We start from the raw sequence: 27,871 nt of genomic DNA on the forward strand, positions 1-27,871 counted from the left end.
ACTCTTAAAGCTATGGTGTTTTGATTTTTGCGAAGGCTAGAGGTTGAGGAAAGACTGAGCCATCCAATGCTTCATTCATGCAACTTGATGCAGCGGTAGGGAGAGATTATGCGAGGATGATTTTGTTGAGTGTAAATGTGAAATCTGATTATCTCTGTGCTGGGAGGGGCAAGGAGATATGCTGAGGCCATGGCTTTTTCACCGGGAGGGATCTGGCGAGGGGAGCTCACAGTGACATGAGCGAACAAGGCTGATCTTGCTCTGCAACGGTGGTGCTGCAGCTGAGAGTCGAGGTTTCATGGGATGCACTATATATGCAGCCAGCCCTGAGGCACCCCTGGAGGGTTCTGACCCAGCCAAACGCCCCAATGATTCCAGCACCAGGAGGCCACACACGCGACAGAGGTGAGGCCACTTTCCTCCACTGCCTGCCCAGCACTGCACTGTACAAGGCAGTACAGTAGAGCAAACGGCGCAAAACTTCTGGGTGAGCTCCATGAATGATTTTTCATGTGGTGCAGTAGTCTGGTTACAGGCCATATTTCAGCCCTGTGCTTGATGCAGGAGTGATGCAGGATAAAGTAGTAGGTGAAGTTGCTGTGTAAAATTATAATGAAGTTCTCTGTTAAGTTGTACACATTCTTATGGTTACGGAGATCCTATGTGGCAATTCTGAATGCTGTTTTTAACTGATATTGAGAGGTTTAACTCTTGCTTCTGGTTATCTGATAAGCTACTGTACCTGTCTACTGTCAGCAGGTGATAGCTTACATTGCGGAGGATCAACACCTCCACTTTGATTAGCATTGTTGAAAGTAAAGGAGAACATTCAGTACATTTTTTTTAAAGAATAAACACTTTCACTGTGAAATGTGTCAGGGCATTAATGGCTTGAACAAGTTGGAGAACTTTGTAGTCACCTACCAGTTCAGTCTAACCAAATGAACCAGGCTATCCATGCATCCCGGCCCTCATAGACCCTAAAGCAAAATAGTTTTGTCACCACATATATCAATATATTTAAAACATTTGTTGACTGACAAGAAATGTTATTTTTTGTCTGTAAAAAAAACATGTGTGGCAAAATTCAGCTTTTAAGGGTTTATTTTTATTTACTTTTTAGGTCATCTGTCCAAAGTGTCAACGTTTGTAATCTACTGCCAGGAACATTTCTATGTTGAAGTTCATGGTGGCTGCAATTACTTGGTGTAGCTTAATTGTTCTCCCTAAATTTCCCAAATGTATTGCCTGTACATGCTACTGTCCTAAGAGATAAGCTAATGAAATGGCTACCACGGCTAAATTGCTACCTAAATCCAGTTAAGCTAACGTGAGGTGGAACAAACTATGCTCAGCCCACTTGAACGTCTGTGTAGTTAGCGCAACAGGTTCTCAAGGGCAGCTCGCAGTTTGTGTGGGACACCTGAACTCGCAACGTTGTAGCGAATAGTGTCATGTTGTCGTAAATTGCTTTTTACTGTCACATTGTTAAAGATTTGAAACGCAAATACAGTCAGGTTTTGCCATTTACAGCGTAAGATGGAGATGTTTCCCCGTTACACGACCTTGCGTCCACGGAGGACGTGAGAGTTCTGGATTATAGAAAAAGCTTTCTCAAAAGGTAGGCTATTTTCGGTGGGACGTCTAACCTAAACTTATTTGGAGACTATTTGAAGTGTTTGAAAGTGCGTTGCGCCTGTGAACATGTGTACTGTTGTGTCATAAAATTAGATTTTCTCACTTTCTTTTTGTCGGACCAATGCAATGTGCACGACTCGGTTGGTTACCCTTTCGGTAAACCTTTTCCCCCGTGTTAGGTTTTATATCTTTAACAGCAACAAGATTTTTCAAGAGTAGTCAAAATTGGTTTATGACAAATGAAGGCTATTTATAAAAAGCAAAGTAGAATAAATTACCAAATCAAATCGTTGTTCCCTCCACTTCTGTATTCGTAAGGTGTTATCAAATAGGTATTCTGCTAGTTTATTTCTCATGTTCCGTATATTGTTGTAAGTTCAAGTGGACATAGTTTATGCAATGGCAATAATGTTTACAATGGTAGCCCAACTCTACTTCAACACAATTGCTACCTTACTGAAGTTATTAGCTTACTCCTCCCCCTGTATAGGTGTAAGTAGGTTGTAACGGGGTTGTAAATGTCTGTCCTAATGCATTTTCAGGATGAAAATTCACATTGCCGTCACGAATTCAGTCACGAATCTACCGTTTCAGTAGAAGATTTAAGAAAGGAGTGGTACAAAATCCTTTGTTTACATAGACTATGAGGCATACAACAACATCAAACCAATAGGAAGGATTGTAGTTAAACAGAAAGAATGTCAATATACTAACACATTTTCAGATAAATCTTGATTAGGCTACTGTAATGTGTTACACTGTGTTGTCTTTTGCCAAGTGTGGCAGGGAGTGAATTTGCACATTATTGCATTTGAGCTCAATTGTTGGCTTTCTTTCAGCTTTTGGTTTGCTCCTAGTATAATGTGTTATTGAACAGGCCCCTATGCCACACAGCACAATGGGTAACATTAGGCTACCCCAAGTTCTGTTGTGGTTCTGTAGCAGAGTTAGTAAAGCCAGGTTTATTTATATTTCAGTTTTATATGTCTGAAGGTCACAGAGCTGAATGCCTCCTTTCTCCCCTCAGTAGATTGACTATAAATTTACTTAGGCTACACATATATTCTCTTTAGATTGACAGAATTATAATATTGAGCAATTCCACGGAAAATTGACTTTTTGTCACATCCATAACGCCAGTGAAATGCCTTGGCATTTGTATGATGTGAATGATAACATTCATTTTTTGTGGATTTTTTCTCATGTACATTCTTCAGCCAAAAATAGCAAATGCTCAAATTTCATGTAATCATTCACATCACACCATACCATCACATTTTATTGGCGTTATGGATGTTACAAAAAATGTAATTTTCCATGGAATTGCCCTATTGCATGCTAAAAATCAACATTAATGTTTTAGTTAGCTTAGATTTAAAATGGTCACAATGGACCATATCTTTCTCCAAGAATGCTGTCTGTGCTGTGGTGAGTCCACAATAAGCAGCCTCTTTCAGTCACGCTATAGGCTAGTGTTGGGCTAAACTGAGCTCGTTCGTGGCTGCAGGTGGTGGGGACTCTATAGTCTACATTCATTTCACGTGAGAGTTTATTTTTTTGTCCTGTGACAGGAGCCTACGGTGCCACGCATGCTTGCAGATGTTCTCTGTGAAAGGGCCCATTAGTTTTCCTGCATTGCAGCTGTTGCTGGAGAGTGTAGTGTTGCTCAGAACAGGCTTAGTGGGGGTGAGATATCCCAGGGGTTTGCTTGGCAATTACACCTGGCACCTATCCATTTGCTCACTGAGAGTAATCAGAACATATGACATCAGCTTCCACTCTCCCTCCAAGGCTGTCTCAGGTGGAAAGGCCTTGATGCTAACTTATTCACATCTCAGGGCCATCTTAGGCCTACTTTAGATATGAATGTAATTGTGTGATAAATGGCAGTACATACAGCATTCATGGGGATCTCATAAAGGCCTTGTCAGCATTCCCGTTTTATCGTGATTTGTATCTGTAAGTGTGAAGAGTTTTCCATCTAAAAAGTCTTGTGATTTGTGTAAAGCACAAATGTTATATGAATCTGAGTTATTACAATTGGAATTGTTTATTTAGATAATAAATACAAATAAGAATAAATGTGTTAGCTAAGCAAATTCAAGAAGTAGTTAATCAAAGAACACAGAGTCCTGGAATTGTTGCTGCATGAATTCTCCATTGCACAGTTCCATTTAGATGCAGTGAATCACTGAAGCCATTTCGATTCATGTGGTCAGAGAAGAGGAGAACAGAGAGTGCTTTGTTGCATTTCCATGGGCCTTTCTTTGGATAACACTTTGTTGAGAGAGCTGGGTTGGACTGGGAGCCCTCATTAGTGAGTCCCTACATGTATTTCTATTTACAGAAGAAAAGCATGGATTCTTTATCACTCTCTCTTTCACACACGCACACACACACACACACACACAGAGACTCTCACACATGCATGCATGCATGCAGCTATTCCATCCCCATTCTACTTGTAAATGATTGGAGATTTTGTCATGAGCAGCTGGGAGAACAGATAGCTATCAGCAAAGCCATGGTGAGCATTTTTAAACAATACAAACCATTTAAACATTCAACAGCTATATTTAGCGATGCAGTCAAAGTAATTTATCCCTTTAAAGGTTGTATTAGCGATTTCAGGCCCAAAAAAGGCCCAAACATAAATGATCACATTCATCTAATCTTTAGCTGCCTGCCCCATAAGCAGGCCGTCAAAAAAACGCATCTCTGTAGGCAGCCTAGGCTCCGAGATCTGTACACAAAAACAATTGCCACCAACAAGTGTTGCCAACCACTCAAAGGCAAAATAAAGTGTTTCAATAACCGACTAGATGCGTGTTTAGGAGATTTTCAATTGCCCGGGAGGGAGTAGCAAGCTTGCTCTCTGTTTTGTTTGAACATCAACAGAAGTGACGTTACCCGCCATCGCTGATACAACCTTTAACATGTTGCATTTTTTGTTATTTATTATTGTTTAATTATCTTACATCTCTTTGTTTTATTATAGTCTAAATGATTCAGGGGCCAGCCTCATATCTTGTCACATCATAGCCCTGTACTGTACATACTGTGTGTATGTGTAATGTCAGTGACTAAACTAAATAGACTGAATAGTACATCACCATTCCTATATACAGTACGTCACAATATTTACCACTACTTTGTTGATACAAACTTGCAGTCATAATAGACTCACTATTTACGAACAAGATGATGTTATAACTATTGAAGGCCTATTTTGAGCTGATATTTTGATATTTCACAGTAAATAGGGCAGTGCTCCTTTAACAGAGATCCCTGAATGTGCAAGGCTTAATTTGATTAGCCTAATTGGATTTATGGCAGTCCTGTGACGGCCAGGCCTGGTAAATAGGCACTAAAAGGGACGAGGCGGGGGGAGGGGCAGTGTGGCTAAAGATGAAGATGAAGATGATTAACCTTCATGATAGGACACTTTAGTCCCTGTGGCTATGAACAAGGCCAGCGAGACAAGTCAACACATATTTATATTTGGTCTAAGCTCAACATGCCCCTTCGTAACCTCCTGCTCCCATGGCTGACAGGCTGATAGCATATCTACTCTGCTTTAATATTAGTCTTAGTATTGACAGCGGAAAGCTAGCGGGTTCTTTCTGTACCCTGCTTGATGCAGTTCTTTAATTCTTTTTATATAACATCCTAAACATAAATGGATCACATTTCTAATTTCATACGTAATAATCACTTACATAAGAATATAGATAGTGGGTTCTTTGGATTCGAAAGCCTGTAGGTGAATGTGTACAGTAATCTGGTATTAAATTCTGATCTGGCTACCAGTTAGATTAAGTCCATTGAAATAGCAGCCATTTTGAAGGTAATTGAGGTACAGAATCAAAGGTTAATACAATCCCTGCCTTTCTCTTCATCCACTTTATTATATCCATTTTTTTATATCCACTACAATTCCTCACATGCCTAGATAGTTTCCATGCCAACCACACCATACCGTGTGACTGACAGTCATCAATGAGAAAGCTCTGTGGAATTTACTTCATTGTTGGATTTCACTTGAGTATGAAAGGTTGACAGGCACCAGCACATGGTTATGAGACTTCACTGTGTGTGTTCTTTGAGGGAACAAAAGACCAGAAAACTCTTAAAGAAACTGGCTGGTGTGTGTTAGTGTATGTGGGAGACAGTGTCACAAAGGTGGTAACTTGCATTGTTTTCGGATTAGGGTAATTTGTAAGTAAGGAAGTGTTTTTTAGTTTGTCGAGTAAGAGTTCACCATATGAATATGGTCATATGTGTACATGTAGACTATATTTTCACCCATTGAACAAGTCTGTCTGCCTATGCTCTTAATTGCCTTCTTTATTTATTCTGAAACTCAAATGGTGGCTTGACTAAAAGTAGAGAACCTATCTTTTTTGCCATTCATATTTGCACAGATGTTCATTATTTTACTAGTGACCTAATTCAAGTATATTCTTTGGTCTCGAACAGTATGTCACTGTTCTCAGAAGAGGACTTCTACAGATGAAGTGTAGCAGCACTTACTTTAATGCCCGACAGGCTTGGTACATAATTCTCTTTAATCTGTGAAGCTTGATGGTCTATGCTAAAATAAGCTGTTATTGAGTACTGGTGAAGCCCCATTGGGTCTCTGCATCTAACCTTTCTCCTTCCTCACTGCTTTCTTGGCCCAGCTTGCTCTGTGAGTGATTGAGCAGGAATTGCTCATAAGGCAGTGGATCAACAGTGACCTTTAAGAATGGGAAGAGACTTGTCAGTGCCCATCGAGCTGGCAAAGGCTGAGTTATAATGACTCCTCCCAATTAGAGATAATGAGGGGGTGGGAGGTGTGTGTGTGTGTGTGGGGAGGGGAGGGGAGGGGGTTCCATGTTGGAAGCAGAGAGCTCTAGCTGTGCTTAGGGCTATTATACTCCACATTTTTAATTGCACACACAGGTAGCCAGGGCTGAGGGGCTCCCGTGGGAACATACCTGGAAACCTGCGTGTGTGTGTGTGTGTGTGTGTGTGTGTGTGTGTTTATATTTGCGCCTGTGCATATTCATTAGTTGTCCTTATGTGTGACTGTGATGCCCTTGGATATTTTCTCATTTGTATGAGAGGAAGGGAGGGAGGGTGGGAGTTTAAATCTCTTTACCACTGTGCTTGCTTGTGAAAGGTCATTTACATGGTTCCTGCATGTGAGGTGTACCCTGTGACTCGTGTAATCCTCTGCATTTGTGTGTGTGTTTTTCTTTCCATGCAAATTTGTGGCTGCTTCTGTGGTTGTGGAAGGCTATTTACATGGTCATTTAGAATGTGAAACATACCATGTGACAAGCCTAATCCTTGTACCCATGTGTGTGTGTCAGGTTTTATAAAGTGTGTGTGTGGGTGTGTGTGGGTGTGTGTGTGTGGTCACGTGCGTGCATGTGTGTGTGTGTATGTGTGTCTTAGAGGTCTAGGTGTGTGTGTGTGTGCTTGTGTCTGAGGTTGCGTCTGTGTGTGATGTTCACCTTCACTTTGGTCTGGGCCTGGTCTCATTGTCCGAGCGGGGCCGTGTTTGTTTGCGTGCAGGCCGAGGAGCATGACTGAGCAGCAGGAACAGAGCGAGGACGTTGGCCTCCTCACGCCTCCGGACCTGCCCGAGCCCCTGAAGGAAGAGGACACCCAAAACCCCCCGCAGTTCAGGCAAGTCAAAACATAAACTGTCGGCTTCCCGCGCACGTAACACGGGGCTTATCCAGACGTCGCGATTGTGCTTCGAGTACAAACGCTCACCCGGTCAGGTGCACCACGATGCATTCAGACTGTGACATCTGTACCACAGCACGCCCCTAATACAAATATCACCTCTTTTTTTCTCCAACGTCTCCATCATAAGTTGGTGAAAATGCTCAGGGGAGCTGCTGAACATGTGAACAGAGTCCACTATTGTTCCTCCCTCAGGCTTTTGTTGTGCTCCGCTGGCAATCTTATATACTTCACTTTTGTTGATTCTTCTGACTCATGTCTTCTTTCAGCCAACAAAGCTGTTAAGCATTCCAGCTCTAGAAACATATCAATCTAATGTATAATTGAATTATAACTGAATGGGGTATTGATTGTGTAATTGTATTCCATGGCTATATTTATTCCAGGTATACTATTTAAGCTGGTGTAGTTATGATATAATGACAGAAATGCAGTAAATACAAGAAACACCACCAATTTCACAAAAAACAGCAACACTTATGTGCTAGTTTCCTATACAGGGGTTTAACCTAGCAGTCTTGGGCAAGTTACTTCAAAAGCGTAATGCATTATTTATTACTTGTTACTGTCATCTCAAAGTAATTTGTTACATTACAATATTATTGTCTTTGAATTGTAAGGCATTACACTACGTTTACATTACTTTCACCAAAATAACAGGAAATATGGATTTGGTGTTCTCAATAGATCTTCATGTGTTCAATGCAGCGCATTACACGGCAGGAGGTGATGTGGTATGGCATAATGACTGAGCTAGGCTTAAGGCTAACAAAAGAACAATATAATGGTTGCAGTTATGGCTCATGGGACAATGTAGGCCCTAAAGGCCAAAGGTCACTCACAACAATATAGTAAAATATAGCCATAGTGAAATTGTATGTTGACTTTAAATGGTTCTCATCATTGCTGGTTGCCTTTCCTTCCACTTACAGTGGTGTAGACTTAATGCAAATAGTTTGAGAATAATGGCTACGATCTTTGTCTGTAAAAGCAACATTTTAGTTATTCTCACTGCTTGAAATGAGAAGTATAGCCTAACCATGTTAGATCTGTTGCATGAATGGCAGAGATAACTCAAATTCCCTTTTCTACAGTCATTTAAACAAGGCAATCAAATTCCAGGACCAGCATAGATGACTTTTTTTTAATTCTTGGATAATCTTCTCTGGTGCCAATTGAGCATTTCTCAATTTTGGATTAAAAAGCAAAGTAACTTAAGTTACTGAGAATTGTACCGAGTAAAATATTACTGAAATTGTATTGGTAATGCCTTACATTACTGCATTACAGCAAAAAGCAATGCATTACTGTAATTACATTACTTTTTTAATGCATTACTCCCAACACTGTAGCCTAGTACTAAATTAAAAGCTTTGTAAGGCTATGTTCATACTAGCCATATTTTTCACAGTTGCCGGCATCCGTTTTACATTATAATCCTATGGAGTAGACCCTGTTTTTATATATATATATATATATATATATATATAAAGTCCTCGGCTTCTTTTAAAATGCTATCTCGGGCGTTTTTTTCTGTAGCTCAGAGCTGTTTTTAAAGTTGAGAAATGTTCAACTTCTAGCAGAAAAACGCCCTATGTCACGCTGTTTTTTGACAGCTGAGCAATCACAAGCGGATGAAGTAAAAACACGCTTATGCACAACTTTTTGTCAGAAAAAGATGCCAAGTCTGAACGTACCCTAAGTGAGGATTTTCATTGAAGTGTTTTTTGACAGTTATTTTGTCTTGGAAACACAACTGAGGCCCACTACCAGGTCTTGTGAATCTGTATCTCAAAGTAGACCAATATAGAATGAAATATGAGTACTTTAGACCATTATTTGTCAAGATATGCTCATGCGTTTTGTAAAATGCCCTATGGAAACTCCCCATAGGATTTTTGGCTACCCAAGATGCATACTGACAATAAAATGCTTACTGTTTGGCAATGTCTTGGTGTAGAAGCATAATCCTGGTCTCAAATGAAAGGTAACACTTTGAGGTTTCTTGAAATGTATGTCAGGGGTTCTGATATAGAATGACTACACAAAATATGGAATGATCACACAAAAGTCTCTATTTTTTTCTTTGTTGGTTCAATGGGTGTGTATAATATGGACTATACATCTGCACAACTAATATTGAATAAAACAACATGAATGTTCAATTTCTAGGGATTCCTGTGAATATTTCAATACCCTATACACTGCATCTACTTATTGCTAAGGGATATACACTGCAGCTAGAAAGGGAGGCACCAATGGCGGAGGGGGGGGGGGGCATTTTTGATCAAATTTAATTGAGACATCGTAAAATTAATCTGACAATGTAAAGCACTATACAGATTGTACATGAAAAATGTTGTCATATATGGATTGCCAAGAGTTCAAGCTTTTAAATGGTGTATAATATTACTATGCTACATAGCAATATGGTACATACAATTGATTTAGAATGTTGGGGGGAGGTGGGGGGCACTGCAATGTGTAAACTGTTAACATGAGTTAGACCCATTCAATTTAGGCCATTTGAAATTTAAATTTTACCTCAATAATTGTTCTGTCCTGCTGCTTTTCCCAAGACAGGCTGAAAATGACTGAATACAAACAAGTAGCCTATATGTGATGTAGTGAATACTCTTACTCTGTAGGAGTTGCTGTGTTATTTCCCTCATTATATCACAGATGCAATGGAAAGATACAGAAAGAACTTACAAAAACCCATTCATCTTTGAACTGCTGGCATTAGTTTATTTAAGCTTTTGCTGTATGCACTATGTCTATGTTTGCTCTGCCATGATGTATGGACCCCTCTGCACTTTGCACTAAACTAGGACAGCACTGCTGGGTAAATTCACAAATCTGCTCCGTCAGCCCCTTTCACTGGAGCCCCATTATTTATGCATGGCATATGCGCAGAGGAGCCAGCAGGTTGTTCAAATGGTAAAGGGGTGTGGAGAGCAGACAGAGGCATAAGCTGACCCCTCTCTGTGCCTGACAGGTTGTTATGATGTGGCGTGGCTCTTACGTAACCAGGCTCTGAATCAGGGGAGTAATCTGCAGGAATCTGTTCCCTCCGCAGGATTTGGCAGGGCTCACTGTTGTCTCCTTGCTCACTGAATTGCAGAGCAATCTGAACTCATTTCCCTCATGCTTTAAAACAGGACTTGACCAAAGCTAATGCTGGGTTAATGCCGTGTTTTTTGCGCTTCACAGGCTTCTGTATGGATATTGCCTTGACATGGTTGTTTATTCTAAAACCGAATGCCTGTGACATCAAACACTCTTATGCTTGAATGCAATCTAAGCTATTCACAGTTCGTATCGGTAGTGCTCTTCCCAGGCCAATAAGGCTATTATGACTTTGTGGAGCATTATCATGAATCATGTGTATTTTCATGTCAATATGCTTAAGCTTTTATTTAGATTTCCTTAGATTCACTTTGCCCAAGGATCTCATCACATCCGCACTCATATGCTACCAGAGACATGTAGCCTTGCTGCCTAGCAGTGCCCAGTGGCAAGACAACGCTGGCCATGACTGCAGGACATGACATTGAGAGTATGTGACTGCAATAGTAATAGCAGAGAGGGTTAAAGCGGAGCGAGAGGCGCTAACGTTCGACAATTTCCGCGTTCGATTATTGCAAGGGGGAGGGGGGGAAATCCCCCTTTATGCAGACCAGAGTAAACCCTCGCTGCACTAATGTCAATGGAGACTTGTGGAATTTTACCAATAAATTGGTCATTAGGCTTTCTGGATTTGTTGAGGTTTTTTTGGAAAATGTTGTCATAATCTGTAAGTGTTTGGGATCATTTCAAAAGTGCCTAAAAGTGTAATTTTTTAGTGTTCGGATTTGTAATAAAATAACTTAATATCAGACCATGCTGCTGCCAGTTACTGTCCGGTTGTTAGCATGCTAGCTAGCCTCTTTGCTAAGGTAACATTTTAAACGAAGAAGTGTAATTTCTTTGAAATGACAACTAGCTGAATAACATTACTGACATTAGTTAAAGTGGATAGTTTATACTCAAGTGAATTTGCAACAGTATATTAAGTTTAAGCGAAGTCCTTTAACTGGCTGCAGGACATGACATTGAGAGTATGTGACTGCAATAGTAATAGGGTCTCCATGGAGATCTGCCAATGGTAATTACCTTGCTTTGAATCTTGAGGAATAAATGAAGGTTAAGGATTTTAACCACACAAGACAGGATGCTCTTTAAAGAAAAAACACCAACTGGTTTATTTATTTATTTATTTATTTATTTATTATTACCTATTCTCAAATGTGTTAGGACTAAGAGTTTTGAGAAAATATAATTATTAATGTTACAGAGCGATGTCCTTTTGGAAACCTGATGGTTTTCAATAACCTGGCAAGCCTCTCCCATAGGGATTACAGCCAGCGTGTGAAGACTATTTATAGAAGAATCCAATGGGTTGTGCACACCACTGCCAGAAGATTACTCCAGAGTTGGTTGCTGTAAACATGGGTTGTCAAATAAATGTTTACAAGAAAGCTCATGCAGGTTTAAAAGACGGGCCTGAGAGAAAGTGTGTTTGCGATGGAACTACATAATGAAATCCATTATACTTTTTCTTCTCAATTCTGTATACAGAAGAGCGCTTCATTTTAGCCTACATTCTGTCTTAAGACTCCAAATTGTGGGTCTGGAAAATGTGTCCAAATATAGAGTCCTCAAAGAATGCATCTAGTTTTATTTGTGACCGATCTCACCACAAAACATACCCCTGTTTCTATGAGTGTATTCATTCATTAAGCCATTATAAACATGGACACACATAAAACAGTGGATCATTATGCGACTATCTGCATATTTTCATTTTATTCTTGAAAGTTGTTGAGATTCTTTGTATGTTGCTTTCATTTATATTACAAGAAGGTGTAACAGATCAAATTACAAACAGGAGTGAAAGCTGTGGCCCCTTAGGAGAATGCCTAGCCTGAACCTGGCGTCTCACAGAGCACCTGATGACCACACACGCACGCACACACACATGTGCGCGCACACACACACACACACACACACACACACACACACACACACACACACACACAGACACACACACACACAAACACACACACACACAGCATAAGATTTCCTTATGTAGACAAATCCCAGAATCCCAGAGCTCAGAGCTGTGGCTTAGAGACAAGTGGCCTATACACGCCCTGTCCCCTCCCTTCTCCCACTTGTTTCTTGCTCTCTGCTTTTGTCTTTTTGCCCTGTCTGTTTCTCTTCTTTCCTGCAGTGATGGGGCTGCTCAGCATGCATAACCATCTTTCCTGTGCACCGCAGGAAGTTGAGCAAAACCCTTTGACCTAGTTCCAGTGTGTGACAAACATAAACACAGCCAGCATCTTTCATATTTGTAGTGTTGTATTTGCATCTCACTGTTTTTGATCAATCCTTAGGAAGAAATTGTAACAAATAATTAAGAATAGATATGGGGCTGAAATAAAAAAAAAAATGATTGAAAATATCTGCTACACTCTGAGTAAACAATGCCTGAAAATGTACGTTTTATTTTCTCAATGTTCTACACCCCCCACGACAGAACAGAATTGAACAGAACGGCTGCTCTTTACGGGATACTGCCTCAGAGCACCAAAGGATCACAAACACAGCCTAGCCTTCCCAGCTTAGCCTTCTCTTTCTCTTTCTCTCACTTTCTCTCTCTTTCTCTCACGCTCACTGTTTTTGTCTCTCTTTTGGTCTATCCTCCCTACAGATTAGATGCTTTTAACTTTCTTTTACAATAGAGAAGTACATTCTTTGTACTGGATGTGCTGTGCTTTATTCTGTTTAGAATTTTTGTTCTCTTTCATTCAGAAAAAAATATCTGTAAAACCTAGAAGAAAACTTCTCTCCAACATAGGTTTTCTTTCAAATTCTTTCTCAAGAATAGGTTCAGTTTAGTCTTTATAGTATTGAAGCTCTTTCTAGGCCAAAAACATCTCTGTTCCTGGTGCTGCTTTCTGCACATGCACACACGCAGGCTAATGACAAAGTCTTCAAGCAAGTGTTCTCTGTGTCCTTTTTGTTGTTAAGATCTTATGCAACATATTTGCCACACGCTGAACAGATGTTCATAATAACTATTGCTTAGTTGTCAGATAAAAGCAATTGATGAAGTAATAATGTTTTTGCAAATAATGTAATTGTATTTGAAATTGAGTTAACAACAGCCTCTTTACTTCATACCATCATCAATGAAGTGTGTAATAACTGTGCAAATATATAGACCCTTTCAACTGTATAAACAAACATGTGTGTTCAAGGTATATCCAGAAGATAACACTGAGCTAATGGTAACTTCAAAATAAAGTTTTAAGTATCTGCGTTGGTTTTGAACATTTCAACTGGAAACCTTCTAGGAACAGATTGAAAGGGTCTATAGATTAAGATGGGATAAGATGAATGAACCTCATGAGGGAAATTTGTCTTGGGTGAAAAAAAAGTACCATCGCTGCAACTACACATCATATCGATAACATGTGACAAACATGCGTGTAAGACATGCGTGCAGATAATACGATGAAGATGTACACAACAGTAGAAAGCAAAGATCTAATGCTTGTAACACATGGATTAAATCCCTTTCAGGGCTGTCTGTGTGTATCAGGTGGCATCATGCGTGTGGTCTTGCTGTGGTACCTGACTCAATGCACACAGCTTTGCGCCCAAGCAGCATGGACGCCATCTAAGCTAACGGCCCCATGCCATACGATTCCGTTACTAATGGCACGAGCTGAATTTCTCAGGGAGTGATCTCACTTGCTGTAACTGCCTGTGCGCTCCCGGCGAGCTGACTGTGTGCTGTGTCATGTGGGTGCCATTAGGGTTCACTTAATGCATCCCCATTTTGTTCAGTTGAGTGTAATGACAGTGTGTGTGTGGTTACCCTGTGGCCTAACCTTCAACTGATCAAGGTCGCCACAGTACAGCTGTGTTAATAAAGTGACTGTGGAAATATGTGGGTCAAATGGTGTTTGGATTGTCATATGAATGTTCTACACTCTTTGCTTGATGTTACAGAGTGCAGCTTATCGATGACCTATCATATGAGGATGTGAAGAAATGCTACCGCGGCTCTGTAAGTCACATTTTATATCTGTGTGTTCTGTAGATGTCTATTGTTTATGTTGAAGCACTATCCGGGGTTTCGATAAAGTCTATTCAAGACATGAGAATTTGATCATATTTTGTGAAATGTCATGGAATGTCAGGGAATTTTGATGTAGCAGTTTAAAATTTACTTGCCAAAATACATTAATACAAATATATTTCCATGCAGAATTGGTGTATATCTGGTTATAAGCTTTACTGCTTGGTTGAATGGTTGTAGTTAGGCCAACTTTGTTTATTCAACGCCCATTTATTCATCTTGGACAGTATATATTGTACCATTTATTATATAGTGGGTCTTGGAAATTCTTAGAGTGGAAACTCTGACTATTAAAAGCCATTGTCATGTTGTGCAGGATCTTTATATACGTATATATTTCCACCAACAGCAGTAATAGGCTCATAGTGCAAACATAGGATAAGAGATTTATGCTTGTGGATCAAGGCAAGACAGTGAAGGGTCAAGGCCAGATTCTTTGGAGCTGTCATTGTAAAAGACGTTGGTGCTTCAGACCTTGGCACGTGAGCCAAGGAAGCAGAGGCTACCTGCAAACATGATTACCTGTCATAAATGTGCAATGTCATAACCCTAATTGCAGTGCTGCACACCAGCCAGACCTGTGTTGTTGTGGAACAATTGGGCTAAAACATTAAGAGACCATTCGACTCATTGGATCAGTCCCTCCGGATTATGATCATTATCTAAATGCTCCATTATATTTCTGAGCTGAGTGGATATTTGCCGAGGCTCACAGACTATTCCGGAAAGTTGTACACATAGTCCAGAGTACAAATGGGGCGTGAAGTGTGGCAAGGCAGCGTCTTTTTTTTCCATCCCCACCACAAGTCACTGTGGTTTCCGCTATGGATCAAGAAGGTGTTACAGCTGCTGTCTCGGCTCCGCTCCACTCGGTCGCATTGCAGTGAGATAGGAACGTTCACTTCACTCCGGCGCAGGCTGTGATAAACTACCAGCGAGAGGCAGACACAGGTGTTAGCTCGGCGCTCGTGAGGACCCGGAAGACGGTTGTGTGTGAGATTGTATGTGTGTGTGTGTGTGTGTGTGTGTGTGCTCAGGAGGAGAGGAGGGGAGGGGGTGAGCTGGCCCCTATTGAGAGCGGAGAGGAGAGATGAGGAGAGTCGCTAGAGTATCACACTGAGTTGTACACACACACACACACACACAGAGAAGGGAACACACACGCACCACACTCACACCCGGAAAGGAAGTGAAGGACTGCTCGTGGTGCTGCCTTTCCGCTGCTGCCACCTCTCCATAGTGCTCGTGAGAGGGTCCTCGTGTGTGCTTGTGCGCCTGTATGAGTGTGTGTGTGTGAGTGTGTGGGTGAGTTTGCATGTGAGAGTGCCAGCTTGTGTGTGTGTGTGTGTGTGTGTGTGTGTGTGTCTGTATGTGAGTGTTTGTGTGTCAGCATGTTGAGCCTGGTGCAGGGCTCGCGTCCTCTGAGGCAGCGAAGCCCCACTGCCTCTGCGGCAGACCTTATGACTTTGCCCTGTCCCTCCGCACAGACCGTCAGCAAGTACAACTCCCAGTACCACAAGCTCTTCCAGACTGTCCCCAAGGAGGAGATCCTTATGAAAGGTAAGACTGCCAAACCATGTTTTGCTCCGCTTATTTATAGACTTCCTGTTTTTTTCTTCTTTTTCTTTTAATATGTTGCTCATATTCATTCCTCTTTCCCACGGCTGATTTATCACAGAGAGAACAAGCTCGCTTGATGTGTGCTGTTGGATCAGAACTTCTGTATATAGCTGTTAGCACAGTAACAGTCCTATGTTTTGTGTAAAATTCAGCCATCCAAACAGGATCTGTTTAGTCTACTAAATCATTTGTATTTGTATTGTATTAAATCACAATAATAATGTGCAGTAGGGTGATGGGCAAGTTCATTTGTTTGGGGTGTTCAATTCTTATTGATTTGATATTGTAAATGCAGCACACATACACATTTTATACCAACTACCTGTAAATGACTGTGTCATGACAGTGGTGAACAGGATGTTTTCTTTCTCTCATCCTATTACTGACTTATCCTATTACTGAAAGTCATCATGCAAATCTCTGTTTATGTTGTGTATTACTGTGTGTGAATATGTGTGCATGTTTCCATTTACCATACTTTTGGTTTCAAATGTGTGTCTTGATGATTTTGTGGTTACGCTTATGTTTATGCTAATGTGTGTGTGTGTGTGTGTGTGTGTGTGTGTGTGTGTGTGTGTGTGTGTGTTGGTGTTGGTGTGAAACCCCTTCCCCAGTGTACTCTTGTGCTCTGCTACGAGATATCCTTCTTCAGGGCCGCCTTTACATTTCCAGAAACTGGCTGTGTTTCTACGCCAACCTCTTTGGCAAGGACATTAAGGTGAGAATCAGGCAGTCAGCAGGAGATAACAGCTTGGCTAGACCTTCAATGCCCTGTGTGCTCGAGGAGCACATCTTTACAAGGCCCCATAAAAGGCAGGACTCTGTAAGGTGCATGCCGCATTAGTTGCATGCCGAGTCAATCAAAGTCAACCATTCACCTTTATCCTCACACACACGCTGGTGGTATGCCGGTGGAATTCCTGATAGAGATTCTGTCTATCTTAAAAGCCTTAAGTGTGGAATGGAATGGAATGATGTCCATGGATACGATAACGTATCATTAGAGAGCTGCGAAATGACCATCACTATTGAAACCAAGGCAACCGTACACTTAAGGCCTGTCCACACTGGCAATGATAACTAACGTTCACGATAACGGTAAAAGCTGCAATTTTAAGTATCACATTAGCTAATAAAAACAATGATGTCCACACTGGCAATGATAGCTAGCGTTCACAGTAACGGTAAAAGCTGCAATTTTAAGTATCACTTTAGCTAATGAAAACAGTAATGTCCACACTGGCAATGTTACCTAGCGTTCACGATAACTGTAAAAGCTGCAATTTTAAGTATCACATTAGCTAATAAAAACAATAATGTCCACATTAGCTAATAAAAACAATAATGTCCACACTGCATACAACTCACAACAACAACATGAAGTAAATCAGAATCCACTGAATTGTTGAATTGTACAACTGAGTGTACAACTCAGTCTGAATGAACATGAAGTATACTGTACTGTATTCCTGAGACTCCTTATTGGTCAGTGTGGACATTTATATCATTACAGTCACAGTAGTCTTTATTGGCATCGGAAGCATTGTGGACAGGCCTTAATTATTGGTCTGTACTGTCTAACTAAACTCGTTTACATTTCTAATTTGTATTTACAGTTTTAGAATTTATCTGATGAACATACAAAAAGTAATGAGCAATGTGATCCTATGTTATATGATGGCAGTCAGCTAAAAGAATATTATGCTCAAAGTCAAAAGGCATGATATGTTATGAATGTATCATGGGCCTTTGAATAAGGCTAAAACTAACGATTATTTTCATAGTTGATTAATCTGTTGATTATTATCTCGATTAATCAATTACTTGTCGTTAAGTGTTTCTCAAAGGCCAAAATTATGTTCTCAAGTACCTTGTTTTGTCCACGCCAAATAAATTTAGTTTACAGAAATGGAGTAGTAAGCAAATCTGAAAATATTTACATTTAAGAACCTGCAATCAGAAAATGTAGAGGTATTTTCCTTAAATGGCACAAACCAATTAACTGATTGCTAAACTAGTTTGCAATCAATTCAACAGTTGACAACTAATCGATTAATTGTATCCCTACTTTTGAAGCTACTCCACTTTATACACTTTTAACAACAGCACATATAACCCCTGTCAAAATATAATGCACACAATATTTATATACTTAATATTCTTATTCTATGTAAGAATAGACTGCATATACATATGCATGTACAAACACTGTCTATTTAATGCCAAAATATCTTTAGGCCATGACAGTGTCTGATTAGGGACACCATGGTCGGCCAGTGAACGTAATTCCATGCCAGTCGTGACCATATGCCAGTCATGATGACTGATGGCCTCCTTTCATGTCTGCTCACAGGTAGCCATCCCAGTGGTGTCTGTACGACTGGTGAAGAAACACAAAACAGCAGGCCTGGTCCCCAACGGACTGGCCATTACCACAGACACCAGTCAGAAGGTGAGAGGCGCATTCATGGTTCAGTGTGTTTGCGTGTGTGTGGGCGCTGGGGGGGTGGGGGTGAAAAGATGACAGCAAAATGATTATTAACTACCAAAATGCCCTTTTGTTTTTTTTGGCACATTGTCACATTTTGACCTCTAAGCTTGTCAGACAGGTTGTGTGGTTGAAGCTTACACATGCATCTTGGGAACTTGGGAATCAGGGAAGTGGACCAGTATTGTTTTTTTTTTTAAGTGCAAGTTGCTGTTTTTAACCGTATGCCTTGTTCAAATGTTGAACTTAAAAACCCTTGTGGCGGGTGGGTGGAAAGAGGCATTTTGAAAGAGGAAGCTGTTTGAAAGGAGCAGTAAGGCGATGAAGAGATAGGGGTGTAGGCTAGTGACAAATGGTCAGAAAGGGCTTTAGTTTTTGAGATACCCCTACCGGAGGTAGAACTAAACCCAACAATGTTTTTCCTCATCTCTAAGGTCTCCCATATATTAAATGGATTCTTGGCTAAAAATATTTTACTGCTAAGACTGTTAAATTAACAGATATTGTTACACACCCCAAAACCAAAAAAGGACTAAAAATATAGCCTGTCCGTATTGGAGTTAAGGCATATAAATTAGTGCAGATCAATTACACAAGCTCTGAGAACTTTGAAACTTGAGTCAGGAAGTTGCTTCACCTACTAGAAAAGACTGGATGTGAATATCTTGATGTATGGAATGAATAGAGACATGTAAACATACACCTAAAATAAGCGGACATGCAAAAAATGAATATCTATGCAGAATGTTTTCATTTACTTTGTAGCTGCTTTACCAGGGATTATCATAGAAACACATATGATGGCTTATGGGAAAGGTGGGGTTGTTCTGAATCCAACAATACCAAATATGTAAGGGATAATGTATTGTCCGCCGGTAATTATCAGAAAATAAGTCACGACAGGGCGAACCGGACCCCGACGCGCAGCGGAGGGGTCTTGTTCCGCCCTGAAGGAACTTATTTTCACAGTAATGACCGGCGTTCTATACATTATCCCGCCTATTATACGGCTACTTGCCAAAACGAAATAATAAACTCCCCACGATATGACTTTAGCCTACATACCCTAGCCTATTTGTTACCGTTCATCGTGGCATTTGCTGAGAAACAAATAGTTCACAACAACACATGCTGCTGAACTTGAATCAAACATTCTTTAGAACACAGCTGATCAACTGTCTGCTTTCACGTTTGAATGAAGTTCCAGTCCTTGCGTAGTGATATGAAAGACGTATCAGAAGCACAAAGCCTGTTGCCATTGACAGCGGTAATTATACTGTATGTTTGCAGCGGTAATTACATGAATTTATTTACTGCTAGAACTTTGGGAAATCCCATTCAAGTCAATGGAGCGTTCTACTAGCATTGTGAAGAGCCGTATAATAAGTAAATATAGTATGACTATATTTCAGGGTGGTCTGTCACTGGGTTTTCATTATTCAGTAATGACTTGACCAAAACAAAATTCAAGTGAATGTAAATATTTTAATAAAGGTGTTCCATTCAAATGTTAACCTGATTCAATTGGATCTGTGTTTCATATGAAATGTATCATTATTAAATGTAAATATAGATCAGCACTTACCTTGCAGCATTCTTCTCACCACTGATAATGTGATTTGGACTTGAGTCTGTATTTTGCCAGTGTTCTGTTTTCTTTCATTTTGGACACCTCATACATTGAGTGACAGAACACCCTAATTTGTCATACTATATTTACATATTTGGTATTGATGGATTCAGTACAACCCCACCTTTCCCATAAGCCATCATATGTGTTTCTATGATAATCCCTTGTAAAGCAGCCACAAAGTAAATGAAAACATTCTGCATAGATATTCATTTTTTGCATGTCCGCTTATTTTAGGTATGTGTTTACATGTCTCTTCATTCCATACATCAAGATATTCACATCCAGTCTTTTCTAGTAGGTGAAGCAACTTGACTATAAACATGCCGAGTTTCAAAGTTCTCAGAGCTTGTGTGATTGATCTGCACTAGTTTATATGCCTTAACTCCCATACAGGCTATATTTTAGTCCTTTTTTGGTTTTGGGGTGTATAACAATATCTGTTAATTTAACAATCTTAGCAGTAAAATATTTTAGCCAAGAATCCATTTCATATATGGGAGACCTTAGAGATGAGGAAAAACATTGTTGCGTTTAGTTCTACCTCCGGTAGGGGTATCTCAAACATGCGGGGCCTTTGTCACTAGCCTAGTGAGGCTAAAGCCATTTTGGAAACAAAGACCTGTCAACAAGCCCAGGTGTCTGGATAAAGGGCAGGCTAATGTAAATCGCCTGCTCAGTGGTTTGGTTATGCTGAAGGGGTTTCAAGGTGACTCGCAGGATTCTATTTTAGGCCTGTTTTTCCCCTCACTGCCATGTAGAAAAGACGATTGTTCGTGCCAGCAATATACATTCCACCTTCCCTACGGACGCAAGAGAACATTACAGGTGTTCGCACCATGCTTTTGTATTCTTAGCCTCCTCTCTTTGTCATCATGATTTATTCTAGATGGTGCTTTTGTTTGCTGCTTCAAAGGAACAGCCTTATCTCACGTTGGTGTGCCATTTTCAGCGGCAGTGTAGGAGGTTTGGTTGCATCTGTCGCACGGAAGCTTTTTTTAGCTGGTTTTTGGTCGCCTGCACTGCCACAGACTTTACCTCAGCAAAACCATTAGGCCTCCAGATACATGATCCTTGACGGACACAAGCTGTAAACCTGAACTGGCTCTTCAACAGTTTGCTAGATGACCGAATGATGTCTATATATAAAACACAGTCATACCACAATGATAATGACTGCTAAAGATGTTTGGTCACACTTAGAGGCAGAAGCTCAGGAGATAGTGAATGAAAATGTTTTTTCAAATGGAAATATGTTCCCATGGTGTTTTTTAAGCCTTTAAGCTGTAAGCTCTTTCCACTGGCTAGCTTTATACACTCATCTCTCTTATGGGGAAATGTAACTCTTTTCCTGGTAATGGGATTATGAGATAGTATTGCTGTTCCATTGGTATCACTGACTTTTTATTGTGTTTAAAAAGTACACCTTTTGATATGTTTTGGGTGTGTGTGTTTGTTTATGTTTGCACTAACTAGTGATTTACATGGTGGCTGGTTTTGCATGTGATCAGTTGCTGTGCCCATAGGGGCTGTACATGTGGTATCAGAGGTGATGTCATCTAATGGAAGATGTGTGTGTCCCTCTTGATCTCTTTCAGTATGTGTTTGTGTCACTGCTGTCCAGGGATAGTGTTTATGATGTATTGAGGCGGATTTGCACACACCTTCAGGTACCATTCAATTAAATATGTCATGTATCTGTTGCCAGTTTTGTAGCTATATAAAGACAGGCAATTTAATCAAACCTCTCAAATCTCTTTTAGGTCAATGGCAAGAAAAGTCTCAGTCTCAAGCAGTTTATGGAGGAACCCAACTCCTTATCTCTGGTGAGCCTTGGACTCCTTGCTTGTGTTCCCGTGGCTTCACTATCTGTGAGAACAACATATTTGATTTTTTTTTACTAACTATGTTTATTAGTTTATTAATATTACAATTGACAGTACACAGTAAGAGTAACATATATTGTAAGATGCAATGTATTCCTAAAGAAGCTCTTTGTCTCTTTAAGTGCAAAACATAATTTACACAAGATCTATATGCCACAATAAGATAGCTGCACATTGACCTATTCAGAAGCATTTAAACCATTGTATATTGTGCAACTATGTAGAATTAAACTCAATTTTAACAACTGACACAACCCAACTAACTCGCACACTACCACTGCTCGGTAACTGAATTTCACACAGGAAGTTTCCCAAGATGTAGATACAGACGTTCACAGCTGATTACATGAAGCAATAAGAGCTCTGCTGGTATATGGCAGTGAAATAGTGACCCTTACATCACTTAACACCAAACTTATGCAATGTGATTTACCATTAGTCAATGTAAACAGCGGAGGTGACAACATCAACAGTTACAGTTATAACTGTAACACCCACACATTCCAAATGATGAGAAGTAGTCACATAAAGAGGTAGTCACATAGTCACACAGACATTCATTCATACATGCTCAGTCTGACTGTTTTTAGTCTGACCTTATCCCACGAAGATGTAAGATAACTTATATGCAGGAAAACTACTGAAGCTGTATCTGTTTTGATATCTCAACTAAATCCCAAACTGACTCATTGCCAAGTTGCCTAAAGCAGACGAAAGACTAAAGCAGAATACTGATTCTGTTTCTCCCAGAGAGGCATCAGATGTCTCCTTGACTCTGACCTCAGTGCTGCCATCTAGTGTCTCAACCAGTGTAGTATTTGATGAAAGACATTTTCCTTTTGTATTTACTCATAAATTATGCACATTATATATACTGATAATCATTCAGTGCATTTAAGCGAATTATTTTTTTGTATTTACTCATTCCTATTATCTTCGTGTTCCTATGCAGAACCACATAGAAAGACAGATTTTCCATTACCATTTTTAATTTCATCATGTGTATGCATTGAATAGTGACTTGCTTTGTCTCCACATATGTGCTCATGCCTCTCTCCCAAACCCCCCCCCCCCCCCCCCCCCCCCCCAACACACACACACACACACACACACACACACACCCTCCATCTCCATCCAACCAGGACGAGTTCCCGGTCCCGGATGAGTTCCCCGTAGCGGAGGAGTTCCCCCCAGTGCTGAAGTGGAGGCGGAAGCCGTCTGTGGCCTCGGTCTCCTCCTCGCTCCCAGACCTGCTGGGCAACTCGGCCAGCAGCCTCAGTGCCGTGGACACGCCTTTCCAGACAGATGAGCCACTGGAGGGTGAGGATGGACACACACACACACACACACACACACACACACACACTCACACACACACACACACAGACACAACACACAACACACAACAATACCCAAACACACCTGTGGCTCCTCTCCAGGGGATATGTGGGCATGAAACATAAACACACTCACCACATCACACAGTCCAACCTTTATCTGAAGAATAGCTATCCATCCAGCTTTAAATCGAACGTAGTCACTTATACGGTTTTAGTGAAGAGGACGATCAAATCTATTGTAATCGACTTGTGTTTGCCATTAATTCTCTCTAATGCTCACACATATGATTGTGATTGTTCACTCATGTGAACAGTTTAGCAGCTATAATCAACTTCACTTAACTTCACCTCACTTATCTTGCTTGCTGGTAGATGTTTTGTTTTTCAAATCAAGTATTGGCAATTTCCCCCAGTCTACCCACATGTGAGCTGGAGATGAATATGATGCTATTTGGATTGTTTGTGCAGCTTAGTCTGCATGCTGTCCTGATCGTCAGCGCCAGTAAAGCCACAGCACGTGTGGGGGAGGAACAAGCGCCGCTCTGTTTGATTCGATCCGTCCGTGTTACGCAATGGCAGATTAGGCCGACATAGAGATTTTTTCATGATAGAGCTGGAATTAAATAGGCCTGTTGCATCTGCAACTGAATGCTGTCAACTGCTGTGTGCATGTGCCTGTGTGCATGTGCATGTTTGTGTGTGGGTGTGTCTGTCTTTCTAAATGTCTCCATTGTTAATGGATTTTTTAGACCAATTTGTTCCCATTGTAGGTCTACCCTCCACCGGTGCAAACAGGCCTTATGTTGAAAGGAGTAGATCACATGTTATCTCTTGAATGGGTCCGTTTTTGCCTGTATTTGTTTTGTGTTTGCATGCTTGTGGTTGTGTAAGCGAGCTTGGGCCAGAGTCTAGTTCAAGTAAAAAAAAAAAAAAAAAAACTTCACCTGCTTAGCCAACAAAAAAGGTTATATCAGTTCCCACGCCAGCAAAAAACCTACTAAAGGTCAGGACCTATTTTTTTACCAGCAGGGAAAAAGCTTCTGTCTGAATTAGGGAATTAGGACTGAATAGTGTACGGCTAGTGCTAACCCAGTTGTGACTGTGATCCATGTGCTTTGTATTTGTTCTCCAGAGAGCGGCCTGGAGACAGACAAGATCTTGCTCACAGAACCGGTTCCGGAACTGGGCCAGATGGAGTACCAGCTGCTGAAGTTTTTCATCCTACTGTGAGTTGGGTTAAACTCTGGCTCAGGGGAACAGTAAATCTGCTGACTAGTGCTCTTTCTTTCTCCTTCTCTCTCTCTCTCTCTTTCTCTCTCTCTCTCTCTCTCTCTCTCTATCTTTCTATCTCTGTGTTAATCTAATTTTTCAGTCTTGGTTCCTCCCCTGCAGCATACAGAAGCTGGCCTTTTAATATTAATGTGCTGAACGGTGTGATATTAATGTTTGAACATTTAATACATTTATCATGGGTTTTAAAAAATCCACCCCATGCCCTGCTCAGTGTTCTTTGTAGGAAAGCATGTATACCTCTGGGATATTACATGGATGATGGATGATTTTGTTTCATTCCTGTTCTCTGTCTCTGTTCTTAAGGGAATATACCATATATGAGTATTTAATTATCACTGAGAACGGATGTTTCCCTTTAAGGATATGGTGGTAGAGTTACTAGGCAGATTTTGTAACAGGGCTCTATCAGACCCCAATGTTGCCATCTAGTGTTTAGGCTGATGCAGTGCATTGTTCTTCATTTTTATGTATTCTAATTTTACAGACGAGATTTCCCCAAAAAATGAACAATGTGGATGTACTAATATAACCCTCCTTTTTCCCTTCCCCTCTTAATCTATCTCCTTCTCTCCCTCCCTCTCTCTCTCCTTCTCTCTATCTCTCTCTCTCCCTCTCTCCTCCTCTCTCTCTCTCCTCTCTCTCCCTCTCTCCTCCTCTCTCTCTCTCCTCTCTCTCCCTCTCTCTCTCTGCATATTTGTCTCCATTTCTCTCTCTCTGACTTTTTTTTTTCTGCAGGATCATTCTTCTCATCCTGTCCTCCTGTTACCTAGCCTTCCGTGTGTGCAGCCTTGAGCAGCAACTGTCGTTCCTCAACCACAACCCAGCCCTCACCCTAAGGGAAAGGTACTGATCCGACTGCAGCTGTCGCTAAATAATACACGTGCATCATGGGAGATTTAATTTACTGCGGTTCACATGGAACATTCAGTGTGTAATGGGGATAGTATCAAATGAAATATAGAGCTGCTCTCACATTGTTTTGTAAGGGGAAAAAAGAATGTGCAGTGTTACAGTAGTTTCTCCTCCGATTGCATCATATCTAGTGAGCACTCAGACATCACAGCTCGCTTCTCTCCTTTGTTCTGCTACTTTACCATCATACCCACATCGTATCCCCTGACATTTAATGTTCAGATTTTTTATACTGTGTCAACATCTGTTTTTGCAGATAACTCGGGGCTTGAGTTTGCCACTGGAAGGAAGAGCCTACCTGCACAGGCCCCTTGCTGTCTTTGATCATGTCAAGACTATGCAAAATACGGCCCTTTTATTTATTGAAGATTTCCTGCAGTTTAGAGTGGAATTATACTCCATCACTGTAGTTTGATCATTGTTTCACAGAATAAGCTGGGAGAAAAAAAAAAACAGAAAAAGAGGCCCTTAGGTAAATCATTCTTCTGTTATCTTTCATTTTATCCTTACACTGTTAAGCTGGATTGGATCGAACAGCCGTCTCTGCTGTGCCCAAAGATGTTCCATGATGATAATAATGCCAATGGAACACTAAAGGGGTCTGATCGATCTCACACACACCTCTGGCTGCCTTTTAACATATACCGTATGTAATCCTTCCATTTCAAATCCTCTGGAGATTCCGAGCAATAATAACGTCATAAAGATATACATATCTAGAAACCAGCAATCATGACCTCTGTCAGACTCATCTTGAACTGAGACAGTTGATAATCCGTGTAGTCACAGACAGTGTGAAGACTGGGCAACGAAACACTGGTCAACTAATAGGAAACTGGAACTGCATAGGATGGTCAATGAGAGAAAACGGAAACCTAGATCCTTTGGGCTACCGTCATCTGTGGTGGACACAAGATGTGTTATTGCACTGTATAGAAACAATTATGTTAGTCCTCACAGTAGTGAAAATACTTCATGTTTAACGGCAAGGCTGATGTAACATGTAGTTATTATTACCACTACCAAGTCAGGTTGAGCTACCTGTGTGGATATCATAGCTGAGTACATCTATCATAGACATTTCATAGAGACATAGCTGAGGTACAGCACTGGACTAATCAGGGTTAAGAATAGGATGGAATAGAATAATGATGCTAAAAATATGTATTTTGTTTTTTTAGATGTAATCTAGAAGTGGGCTGCACATAATCTTCTTGTTGTCCACCTCAGTGAGTTTGCACAGACAGGCTAGTTATTAGACCAAGGCATAAGGAGGTGTTAGCCCTATTCTTTTGTTCCTGATATGCCAAGTTTAGAACTCCTGCCTGTCCTTATAATTTATTTAAATTATACTCACCCACACACCGTGTATTTCAACTGCCAAATTAGAACCTCAATATGTTGGCATAGCTTGGACCCCATAAACAGATTTCAGCTTTTTTTATTTGTTTTGTGAGGCTTGTTAAGTTGTATATGTTGTTCCTATATTGCATATGCAATGCAAAGATGTCACAGAAAAATCTACTGTATATTTCAAAAGAACTATTGATGACATAGGAAAGGACCTGTTTTTTACAGAGTGCTTGGGCTGTTGTTAAGACAGAGTTTACGGTCCAGTCCTGGAAGGTGTATGCGTGTTTGCACTGAAGTGAATGTACACTGCTCAGTTTGAAACAAGAATAATGCAAATATCAAGTGCTGGATCACAAACATTTTCAGAAATTTCACTGAAGTTAAACATTTGAAGTTGGAAGATACATTTGAACATTTCAGAATTGTTTGCCTCATATTGATGTCCCTGGTTGTTCTTGTATCCCCTCCACTCTCTTTTTCTTTGCACACACAACACACATCAGGAGCCTTGTATGAACCTTGTCTCCGTGTCAAGTATTAAATAAGCAGTTCTACTGTAGGCTGTGGTTTTCTTTTCCGATCTACTGTCGTACACACGTGTAACATTTCAATTGTACTAGTTCTTTCAACTACTCATTAAATGTTACTGACACAATCTAATAAAAGCCATTTGATCCAGATACGTCTGGAAAAACAGTGTCAGAAATGTAGTGATCATTTTTTAGATCAGTGCTTATAAAGAGTCATAAACATCAAATAAAGTTTTACCATCAACTCCAG

General features: G+C 40.5%; 1 protein-coding gene across 4 annotated transcripts; it reads left to right on the forward strand.

Annotated features, from left to right (window-relative positions):
- gramd2aa (GRAM domain containing 2Aa) lies at positions 1-27,788 on the forward strand. Of its 4 annotated transcripts, none has more exons than XM_042062074.1 (12): positions 1-405; positions 7,201-7,314; positions 14,440-14,497; positions 16,057-16,129; positions 16,804-16,907; positions 18,543-18,641; positions 21,906-21,977; positions 22,071-22,178; positions 23,336-23,513; positions 24,666-24,759; positions 25,562-25,669; positions 25,995-27,788. In XM_042062074.1, the coding sequence occupies exons 1-12, from the start codon at positions 299-301 to the stop codon at positions 25,996-25,998; spliced, it is 1,119 nt and encodes a 372-aa protein (XP_041918008.1). In that variant the 5' UTR covers positions 1-298; the 3' UTR covers positions 25,999-27,788. The 4 variants fall into 4 exon arrangements, with proteins under 4 accessions (XP_041918008.1, XP_041918009.1, XP_041918010.1 ...); XM_042062075.1 differs by having other exon boundaries at positions 2-405; positions 22,071-22,133; XM_042062076.1 differs by lacking the exon at positions 1-405 and adding an exon at positions 1,355-1,621.
- The last annotated feature ends 83 nt before the right edge of the window (positions 27,789-27,871 follow it).

This window comes from Alosa sapidissima, chromosome 14, assembly GCF_018492685.1.
Source record: "Alosa sapidissima isolate fAloSap1 chromosome 14, fAloSap1.pri, whole genome shotgun sequence".
NCBI lineage: Eukaryota > Metazoa > Chordata > Actinopteri > Clupeiformes > Clupeidae > Alosa > Alosa sapidissima.